The 11,122-nt window shown below is 39.3% G+C and overlaps 1 protein-coding gene across 1 annotated transcript; it reads left to right on the top strand.

The window, feature by feature from the left end:
- Positions 1–745: 745 nt before the first annotated feature.
- On the top strand, positions 746–4,079 carry dicp2.2 (diverse immunoglobulin domain-containing protein 2.2). Its single transcript, XM_067457460.1, has 7 exons — positions 746–953; positions 1,877–2,188; positions 2,288–2,626; positions 2,932–3,015; positions 3,143–3,204; positions 3,425–3,493; positions 3,762–4,079. Exons 1-7 carry the CDS (start codon positions 746–748, stop codon positions 3,834–3,836), a joined length of 1,149 nt encoding a protein of 382 aa, XP_067313561.1. The 3' UTR covers positions 3,837–4,079.
- Positions 4,080–11,122: the final 7,043 nt, after the last annotated feature.

Here is an 11,122-nt window from a genome sequence, read left to right on the forward strand (position 1 = left end):
TTGCATTAGACCTCACGTCATGTGGGCCTTCTTCGAACATAAATGATCTCTGCACGTTTACTGTTGTTTCTTTGCTCATCACAAAATGAATCAATTGTAACTGCAACACCATCGGACAAAACTATCAAGACTTTCTCCTGTGACTGTATATCTGGACGCCTTTCAACAGCTCAGGCAAATGCAAGTAATGTACGATATACCAAATCGCTGTTCAGCTAGTTAAAGCTGTAAACTCCTTCGTTCAAACAAGAGAGCAGATATTCATAACTCACGGTTCTCCCAATAGTTAGACTCTTTTTCCATAGCTTAATTTCTCTGCTCCGATCCGGTTTTCCCATTATTTCCACTTCCCATTCTATGCGTGCATGTGTATGTTTGTGTAGATTACTTATGTGTTTGTGTTTTAGTTTAAAAAAAAAAAAGTTAGTGCACATTCGTAAAGGTGATTCTTGTCTGCTTATAAATAAATGATCACTTTTTAATGAATCGATCATAGCTACGAGCTAAGAAAGAGTTATTTTTCTCTCTGATCACAGAAAATATCCTTTCTGAAGAGTTGATAGACAATCAGTTCTGAATGTCTGCCAGGTGAACAGTAAGATCCATTCGTTTACATCAAGTTAATTCAGTTATCGGATCGAAATCTTCATAATTGTAACTAAATTGTAACAAGTTATAATTATTTCCCTTACCCCTTTGCGCTAATTTGTTACAAGACTTTGATGAATGATCCTCAAATAATAGAATGGGACTGGGCACAGCTCACCCTCAGGAGCAGGAGTATGACCTGGACTCCACAGCCTGGCCTCATACTCCACGAGAACGCCCTCTGGAACAGACATATCGCCAGCTCTTGCACCTGGTCAGACTTCAGGCTCCAGGGCGAAGTTGGGCTCAGGTGTTGGATATGGCACTGGCTTGGTTGACTCTGGGTTCGCAGTGTGACCTGGAAAGTAAGTCCATTTTTCTTCTTATTTCCTCTTTTGAGGGTTTGGCTTTCTGTTGTGCAGATTGGTAAGCAACACGCATGAACAGGAAACTCTATAGCTCTATATAGAGCTCGCTAGAGATACAAAACTCAGGAAGCACAGGAGAATAAATAAACCACACAGTACATAGACTTCTAACTAAAATTCTAGGAAACTTTATCAACCACTGCACTATCTTCAAATAGCCTGGATGTGCAGTTTGGCAACTTTTCACCACATGCTCACACAGGCACGACTTTATATCTATTTCAGAAGTCAGTGGCATTTAACGACCTACACAAAGACAGAGCAGTTGAATGTTCCAGAGTCTCTATTGCATTGCGACGCTTTACTACAATCTGTCTGTCTGACCACAGGAAGTTACCAAACAGAGGATGGGCTGAAGCATCACTATAAATAATGGAAAGAGGAAGACTGAGAGACAGATGGATGACGAGTGTCATATAGACATGCTGGGACTGATGATTCTCTGCTCACTGCTCACGGGTAAGTCAACCTGTAGAAAACATCTGTGAAACTGGCGAGAGCTTTCTGTGCTCTCGGGGAAAATATTGTTTAGTCAGAATCAAATGTACAACAGAAGTTGAGAAGTTGATTATATTCTTACTGATCTTCTATAGAGTGTTTAGTTCATACTCATTCTTACTAAAGCCTTTGCGTTTGGCTCAGCTTTACACTGATAATGAAATATATCAAGGTTTAATATCTATAAATGTCTAAATAATTTAATTTTTTTGCAGACTTCAGAGTTACATCAGAAAAAAAATACGATATATTTTGTTTAAGGAATAAATTGTCAAAATAGTGAGTGTGGATAATTTTAAATCACTGATAATATAAAGATGTAATATAAAGCACTATATAAACACACACTTACTTTGTCTCAGGTACCAGCGGACAAACAGACATCCATCGGTTCATCAGTGATGGTGGGAACGTCAGTCTGCCCTGTTATGGAGCTCCTCCTAGGTGCAACCCAAGTAAGTGGCTATATAGAAGAGAAAGAAGTTCAAACCCAATTGTATTATCTGAAAACGGGATGAAGAAGAATGACACAGAGATACGTGAGAGACTGAGTCTGGTGTCCGACTGCTCTCTGAACATCTATAAAGCCACAACTGAAGATCGTGGACATTACATCTGCAGGCACTTTGATGATCCTCAGTTTGATACGTCTGTTTATCTGCATGTTCTTCATGGTCAGTGTTTCTGTTCATTATAAGATAAGAGAACATCACACACTCTTTAAACTCACATGTCTAGTGAAATAAATGTCTGATGTGTAATTTCTGTTTCAGTCTCTCCATCATCCACACAGACTGAGAGCAGACCTGGCAGCTCTTTCTCTCTCTCCTGCCAGTTGTATGTATATAATGGATGGTCTTGTGATGATCTCTTCTTTGGTGAGAGAGTTCAGCTGGTCTGGGTGAATACGACTGGTGTGAATCTGCAATCAGACTCCAGATTTCAGATCTCATCCTCTCCTGAACACTGTAACATCTCTCTGACTACAACACTCCTCAAAGAAGACGACAACACAGAGTGGAGATGCCAGATTACTAAAGGAACTGAAGTCCAGACCTCAGCCGGCTATACTGTCACTTTACCGTCAACTCCAGCAGCAGAAACTACACAAGGTGCTCAATCTCACTTCAGTTCTTATAACTAATATGAGATTATTGCTGCTGACTGATGGTTAAATAGTCAACATTAATACCTATGAGTACTAATATTTTCATATTCACAGAATTGAATAACGTTTGACTCATGCAGCGCTCTCTTCCATCTCCCCCACCTCAAAGGAAACACAAACTTTGGTTGATCACTATAAGGCCATGAATGAAGAATCACAATAATTCTGTGAAATGTGGCAAAGATAACTGATCATATGTTTGAGTTCCAGTCCAGTGTTTGACTCTTCTTCATGTCGTCTCTCCCGCAGTGATTCCTGTCGCTGTTGCTGTAGCTGCTCTTCTTATCCTTATTGCTCTGATTGCTCTATGGTTGATCTGTAAAAAAAGAGCCAGTGAGTTGCAATAATGAACACATAATAACAAGATTATTAGACATTTAAAACCCCTTTTAACCTGTTTATGTTTTTTTAGTGTAAACGATGACCTGAAGAAATGTAATAGTGTTAATGTTGTCTTAAGGAGCAGATAATGAGGCGGTCAGCACTTTGACCCCGGTGACCCCACCAGCTGCTGATGTCCATGTAAGTGAACAACACTAACAATCCCAGCTCATAGATTCATATTCACACACATTTGACCCACAGCTGATCAGATGAATGAACATTATTTCAGCTATACTCTACCTGTTTACAACCATTCAGCTTAACAATAGATATAAAATAGATTCTGCATCATTTTTTAGAAAATACTCAAAAGTCAGTTACACGATTGCCATCACATCACGTTTCTATTGATGTTTAGGGGAAGAAGGAAGATGTGGCTTATGCTGAGGTCATTATTTGCAGAAAGAAGTTTACTGAAACACACAATGTGAGTAAATAAATCGGCTGTATTCTTCAGATTCTGTCTACTGTGTATGTTTGATAACAGAACATCAGGCTTTAAATTTAACTTCCCATTACAATAGACCATAAATATAGATCTGCTGAACACTGTCATCATATGTGGCAGACATGTCGAAACTGCGGTGTTTCAATATGCAACGCTACTAAATCTGATTCTTAGAAACATTTAGCAATCCAGTGTGTAGTAATAATGTCTGTCATAGTGGTTGACTTTATCTGTGCCGCTCACGCAGGTTCAGGCTAATGAAGTGACGTATGCGGCCATCAGAGGACCGAAAGCTGGACCCCGGGATGAAGGGCTGTTTTGAGTCTGTAATTAAAATATGGCTTGAATAGTCACAGTGATGCAAAAAATGTTATTTGAACCATGTAACTATAACATGTATGTTCTGCTTCATTGTTTTCCCCTGTGAGCAAGTTTCTAGTTTGTCATGAATTCACCCATTAGTTCCCATTGTTTGTTCGATGTATTTATAGCCTGTATTCTGCTTCATTCCCTGTCCATTTTTATCAATGGTGTGTTAAGTTTGATATTCTGATATGTATGATTGCCTGAGCTTGTCATTAAAGACTGTTATTATTCTCCTTCGTCTTTGTGCTTTTTACACAACCCGTGACAGAAGAACAGAAAATGGACTTCCCAGCAGTCCAGCTCTTATGTAGAGCCCCGTCCACACTCCCACCTCAGAGGAGGAGCCATTGCTGGACTATTTATTTTTTTCTTTTAATGAGGACTGTTGTGAAGAGGATGATCCCCTGCCCCTGTTGATCCTACCCAGCAACAGTTCTCGTGTCTCCTCTGGTTCTCTCCAGGAATAATTCTCCTTTGTCTACGTTGGTGCTGTCCAGCTATAATTCTCCTGTGCTTCCAGTTTGCCCTCCCAGCCTTCCTCTCCCACCTTCTTTTCAGATCTCTGCCCAGTCTCCACCTCTCTCAGCTCCACCTCACTCGGCTCCACCTGGGACCATCGGCCTTACGGCTCCACCTTGGTCAAACGTCACCTCCATCCCTACGCCACCTTCTGGCTTTGCCTTCCCTCCAGCTTCACCTTGGCACTGTGGGCTCTTCCCCTGGCTCCGATGGCCTAATCGAGGAGATTAACAGCAGGGCTCCTCCCTCCCCTGACACTCTCCGCTGTGTGGCATCATACTGGCTAGACTCTGAATTTATTAACTTTTTATTTTTTATATTTTTTATAATTATTTTAAAATAAAGAAATGTTCTGATGAACTAGAAGACCTGGGCCTAGGCTGTCAGAAACTAAAAAGCAAGAGAACGCATATAAATGATTCCTGCTCAAGAACATGTAAGATAATTTGTTTCAAAGTATTATAATATTGGCTTTGCAAAGCAAAATTGGTGCCAGAATATTTTTTTTTTTTACAGAGATTTACAAAAAGTCTATCATCACTAACAGCAACTTAAACATGACCTTCTATCTGGTATTAGCATGTTAGTAATGTGCTTAATCATGCTTATGATGTGTTTGATTGAGTAGTTTGATGAGGTCTAATTTAGACTTTTTATAAAACTTCATAAACATGTAATGCAGGTCAACACTTCATGTCAGTATTGAGTAGCATTCAGGATGAAACACGCTATGACAGGAAGTTATGACCACAGGAGCAGTGTTGCCAGATTGGGCAATTGATTGGTTTTAAATTTAATTTAAAAAATATTTAATTCATATTTAATTTTAATAATTTTTAATAATATATGTTTATAATATTGATTAGAGAACGCATATAAATTATTCTTGCTCAATCTTTCTTATGGAACATTTAAGATACTTTGTTTCAAAGTATTATAATGTTGGCTTGGCAAAGCGAAATTGGTGCCAGAATATTTATTTTTTTCACAGAGATTTTTAAAAAGTCTTTAAGCAGTTTTAGCCTTGAACCAAACTTACCAACAAGGTGAATCACTTCATGCAAAGTGTGATTTGAACCAAAAAAGTAGTTGAAAATTGGACAAAAAGAGACAAGGTACAAAACTGAGAACTGAGACCGTCCGTCCGTCCGTCCGTCCGTCCGTCCGTCCGTCCGTCCGTCCATCCATATCTATCTATCACTAACAGCAACTTAAACATGTCCTGCTATCTGGTAGTAGCATGTTAGTAATGTTATAATGTGTTTGATTGAGTAGTTTGATGAGGTCTAAATTAGACCTTTTATAAAACTTCATAAAAATGTAATGCAGGTCAACACTTCATGTCAGTACTGACTGGCATTCAGGATGAAACACGCTATGACAGGAAGTTATGACCACAGGAGCAGTGTTGCCAGATTGGGCAATTGGTCGGTTTTAAATTTGATTGTACACATAAAAATGGGTTTGGTTGAGTGGACAAAACTTGGGCTGGTCTGGGGTCAGTTTGGCAGTTTTCAAAAAACTTGATTGCTTAAAAACTCAGGTGTGCATTTATCATGACACACACTGGCCTACGCAGAGTCAGCTGGCATTGGTGTTGACGTCACTGACGAGAACACACGTTCAGCCAATCAGTGATCAGGCAGATACGCTCATTCATGACTGACAGGTTTTTAGAGTAATAACTTGTAGTTGCATATTCAAGTGATCGCTTTGCCAAAGTGGAATACATGTACAGAAATTTGTATCTACAGTAAAGTGAGAGAGTTCTCAAACGTGGATTACACCTGTGACCCAAAGACTCTTTATAAATATAACCATGGCTCTTGTCCATCGTCATACACACTCAGGACATCTGCAACTAGCAACCCTGACAGCTGCTGAAAGAGGTTGATCGGTCAGCAACATCGAGCTCCCCACAGGAAAGTCCACAGTCCATCTCAGCTGCGGCTAAACCATCTAAGAGGTCGGCAAAGCAGCATCCCTGAGACAGGTGACCTGGAGAGGGAGGGAGCAGCTCTTATCCAGGAGATGGTGAACGCACTGCTTCCTGCCAGGTGGAGAATCTTTCTGTTTTATATATATATATATATATATATATATATATATATATATATATATATATATATATAAAGTTTATATTTGTGTTTCTGTTTCAAACTCTGAGTCGCATGAGGTTTGGTTTCACAGTGAGCTATGCTCCCTCTTCTCTTGCCCCATCAAAATAGTTTGTGGTTCAAGAACACCTCCTTACACATGTCCAGCCATTACACTCAAGGATGCCCCTTGTCCTGCATGCGGGGATTGCAGTCCTGCTGGTAAAGGCCACAATAGAGCTGGTTCCTCTGAGTTTCAGTCAGTTTTACAGCCCATACTTAATTGTACCCAAGAAAGGTGGGGGTTACAGAGGATCTTGGATCTGCCCTTGAATTGGTCCTACACAAGCTCCCGTTCAAGTTGTTGATGCAGAAACGCATCCTTGGTTTGCAGCAATCGACCTGAAGTAGCAACAGATGCCTCCAGAATGGGCTGGAGTGCATGAAGGGCAGGGATCAGCTGGGTTTGTGTTTGTGATCAATGGTTGTTGTGGCTGCGTGGTGTTATCACGGTCCCTGTGGGATGTTTCAACTGTGTTTTCTAAATGTTTCAAAAAGTTCATTGAAATCCATCTTAATGAGCTCTGACTGCCTTTTTTAATGAGCTCTTTCCCTGTTTACATCAGAAATGGTTGCTTGTGGAAGGCAGCATGTAATTTTATCCCTGTTGCTAATGTTTCTGACTGTGGAGTCACCCACTATCAGAGTCCTTGGCTCGGCTGCTCTCTGAGCTGAGTGCCGCTGTCTGCTCGACCTTGAGCGCCTGTTAGCATCAATGTTAGCTGCAGGCTGATTTAATCTGTGTTCGATCACATTCATCACCTTTGGGGATTCCTCACCCACATTCATTTATACTTCAAATCTGTTTTCGAGATGTATAGATGGTGGTTGGATATCATTGTTTGCAATCCTTGTGTCTGGGGTAGAGCATGCTACTGCAGCAATATATGAAGCTCGTGACAATCTGATGTCTCGAGTGCGTTTGGGTCTTGGCCCCTGTTTGTGCCATTGATTTATGTGTTGACCAGTTACTTGTTTCACTATCTGTTTAGTAGCTCTACATTTATGGGACTCTCCGGCTATGTGATGAAGCTCTGCTGTATAATTTGTCTGGATTGGTGGTTCCACAAGTAACTTTGTTTCAAGAACTGCAATCTGTTGTAAAAGTTTGTGGCAGTTTGTCCAGCAAGTAGATTCTTCAACTAAAAGAGGCATTTTCTTATCCTTTTGATAGTAGAAATTTGTGTTTTCCCTTCCGGAATGTAAGCTGATGGCAGTGAGAGGCTGGTCGGATTAAATATTCCACTTTTTTGTAGTAATCCAGTCACCAGAGTTTCTAGTTTTATCATTAAAGTCAAGCTTTGTTGTTTGGGCACTGTGTTGATTTGCTTAAGTTGAAAATATGAAATTAAATATAGAAGCGCTAGAGCAAAGTGTGGAGAAGTAAGCAAGTGTCCGAACTGTAGCTAAGCATGAAGTACAAGCCGTCTTTAAATTTCCAAAATATTTGCACTTTCTGCATATTTCAGTTTTGTATCTGCACTGATTTGCTTTGTCTCCACCCCTGTCACAATGGTAACAGTGTTTTATTTGACTTGATTTATTAGAAAATAATTCATATTAATTGTACAAAAATGTATTATATTGATCATACTGATTTCAAAACTGTTGAGGATAATACACACATAAAAGCAGAAGGCTTATTTCCATTGTGGTCCTCTATGTTTACGAAATGGAAGAACAGATCATAGATGTACAGAAGTTAGCATCAAGCTCAGAATATCACATTACATCCCCTTTGATCAATGATAAAAAAATAAAATAAAATAAAATTCAACTTTTATCTGCTTCATACAACAGGGTAAATAATTCCAGGCTATAGCAGTAGTATACAAAAAAAGAATTTAGCCCCATTAATCTCTTGAATCTTAAATAGGGTAAATATCAGTGCTACTTCCCTTTTTGGAATGACTATTCGCATTTCTAATAAGTACATATCACTCTGTGAGATACCTTGGAACCTGTTTTATTGTAATTTTAAACAACAACGTCAATTTAAGAAATGATACCAATATTTTAACTCTTAGAAACCCAAGTTTTCTAAAATGTCAATGTAACTGTGGAATGTGCTATAAAAGATCCATAACTTATTTTGCACGGTCTGCAGTTTTCTTTTTGTTCATTTTGTACAATCACTAAACCAAAATGTTGCAGCATAATCACAGTGTGACTGCACTAATGCTCCAGCAAATCTTTTTTATAGTTTGGGTATCTAAAAAAGCTGCCTGTCTTGCTATATTTTTTATTCTATTACATTTTTTTTAAATAAACTAAAATGTATTCATCAGGGACACTGTACAAATTGTGAACAGAAACAGTGCAATAATGTGGAAGTTTCAATTTCAATATTTTACTACATAGATGACATCAAATCTTTTAACTGAAAAACAGTATAATTTTAAGGGGAAAATAAGTTGATTTTAAATTTCATTGCATCAACACATCTAAGAAAAATTGGGACAAGGCCATGTTTCCCCCTGTGTGTCATCCCCTCTTCTTTTTATATCAGTCTGCAAACGTCTGGGGACTGAGGAGACGAGCTGCTCAAGTTTAGGAATAGGAATGTTGTCCCATTCTTGTCTAATACAGGCTTCTAGTTGCTCAACTGTCTTAGGTCTTCTTTATCGCATCTTCCTCTTTATGATGCGCCAAATGTTTTCTAATGGTGAAAGATCTGGACTGCAGGCTGGCCATTTCAGTGCCGGATCCTTCTTCTACACAGCCATGATGCTGTAATTGATGCAGTGTGTGGTCTGGCATTGTCATGTTGGAGAATGCAAGGTCTTCCCTGAAAGAGACGCCGTCTGGATGGAGCAGATGTTGCTCTAGAACTTGGATAGACCTTTCAGCATTGATGGCCTTTCCAGATGTGTGAGCTGCCCATGCCACACACACTCATGAACCCCAGACCATCAGAGATCAGCTTCACGTATTTCCATCGATTTCATCAGGCTCCGAAAATTCTTGAAAAAGAACACAAAGAATGGCCTTCTCAGCTGCCATAGTTGTAACTCCTGCATCATCAGAACAGGGTGTTCAACGCAGCACTGTTGCCGCTCAAAGAGACAAAAAAAATATTTGGCAACGTTTTGCCGTCGCTGAACTTAGCCCTGGTGTCTCTTTGGACAATTAACTGGCCAACCAAACTCTAATCTGGAGTTAATCTAGAGTGGCCTAACAGTGCTTATTCCCGAGTTTACTCTGAATGTATTCAGCTCAATACACTACACTGTCTACTCTACTGATGATTAACTGGCTGGTATTTTCTGGAGTATGGTGGTATGGCTGAGGGTTTCTGGTGCCGTAAGCACTGAAATAGCCTGATGAAATATCATGATGTGTCTCAATGAAAGAGCAAATGTTGAAGCAACTTCCTCAGTTTCTGCTAAATTAATTATTTCAAAATAAAACAATGTTCTGATGAAATAGAAGACCTGGGCCTAGGCTGTCAGAAAAGAAAAGAAAGAGAATGCACAAATTACTCTTGTTAAATCTTTCTTATAGAACATTAAAGATACTTTGTTTAGAAATATTTTTATGTTCCTCTGAAATTGGTGCCACAACATTTTTTCCACTGTGAATTAAAAAAAATCTATCTATCTATCTATCTATCTATCTATCTATCTATCTATCTATCTATCTATCTATCTATCTATCTATCTATCTATCTATCTATCTATCTATCTATCTATCTATCTATCTATCTATCTATCTATCTATCTATCTATCTATCTATCTATCTATCACTAACAGCAACTTAAACATGACCTGCTATCTGGTAGTAGCATGTTAGTAATGTGCTAAAACATGCTTAAAATGTGTTTGATTGAGTAGTTTGATGAGGTCTAAATTGGACCTTTTTTAAAACGTAATAAAAATGTAATGCAGGTCAACACTTCATGTCAGTACTGACTGGCATTCAGGATGAAACACGCTATGACAGGAAGTTATGACCACAGGAGCAGTGTTGCCAGATGGTTTGGGGTCAGTTCGGCAGTTTTCAAAAATCTCGATTGCTCAAACTCAAGTGTGCATTTATCATGACACACACTAGCCTACGCAGAGTCAGCTGGCATTGGTGTTGACATCACTGACGAGAACACACTTTCAGCCAATCAGTGATCAGGCAGATACGCTCATTCATGACTGACAGGTTTTTAGAGTAATAACTTGTAGTTGTATTTTCAAGTGATAGCTTTGCCAAAGTGGAATACATGTACATAAATTTGTATCTACAGTAAAGAGTGTGAGAGTTCTCAAACGTGGATTACACCTGTGACTCGAAGACTCTTTATAAATATATAAAGGCTCCTGTCCATCGTCACACACACACACTCAGGACATCTGCAACTAGCAACCCTGACAGCTGCTGAAAGAGGTTTGAGTCAACAATTGTTTTGACTGGGCTAAGGCGTGATCTGTGTTCTTCACATTAAAGTTAAAGATCAGTTAAAGGTTTGGGTGTTTTTTTCTTGGAGTGGGCGGGTTTTGGTGAGCTTTTGGGCTGGATCATCGACTCAATCTGGCAACACTGCACAGAAGGGGCTGATGCTCTTTAAAAGAAGAA

The sequence above is a fragment of the Pseudorasbora parva genome, chromosome 11 (assembly GCF_024679245.1).
Source record: "Pseudorasbora parva isolate DD20220531a chromosome 11, ASM2467924v1, whole genome shotgun sequence".
Lineage (NCBI taxonomy): Eukaryota > Metazoa > Chordata > Actinopteri > Cypriniformes > Gobionidae > Pseudorasbora > Pseudorasbora parva.

Bases quoted from the DNA above. Each gene is read 5' to 3' on its own strand.
- dicp2.2 (XM_067457460.1), top strand. From the start codon at position 746: ATGGGACTGGGCACAGCTCACCCTCAGGAGCAGGAGTATGACCTGGAC. The intron at 2,189-2,287 runs GTCAGTGTTTCT...TTTCTGTTTCAG, and splicing joins TTATCTGCATGTTCTTCATG to TCTCTCCATCATCCACACAG. The intron at 3,205-3,424 runs GTAAGTGAACAA...ATTGATGTTTAG, and splicing joins CACCAGCTGCTGATGTCCAT to GGGAAGAAGGAAGATGTGGC.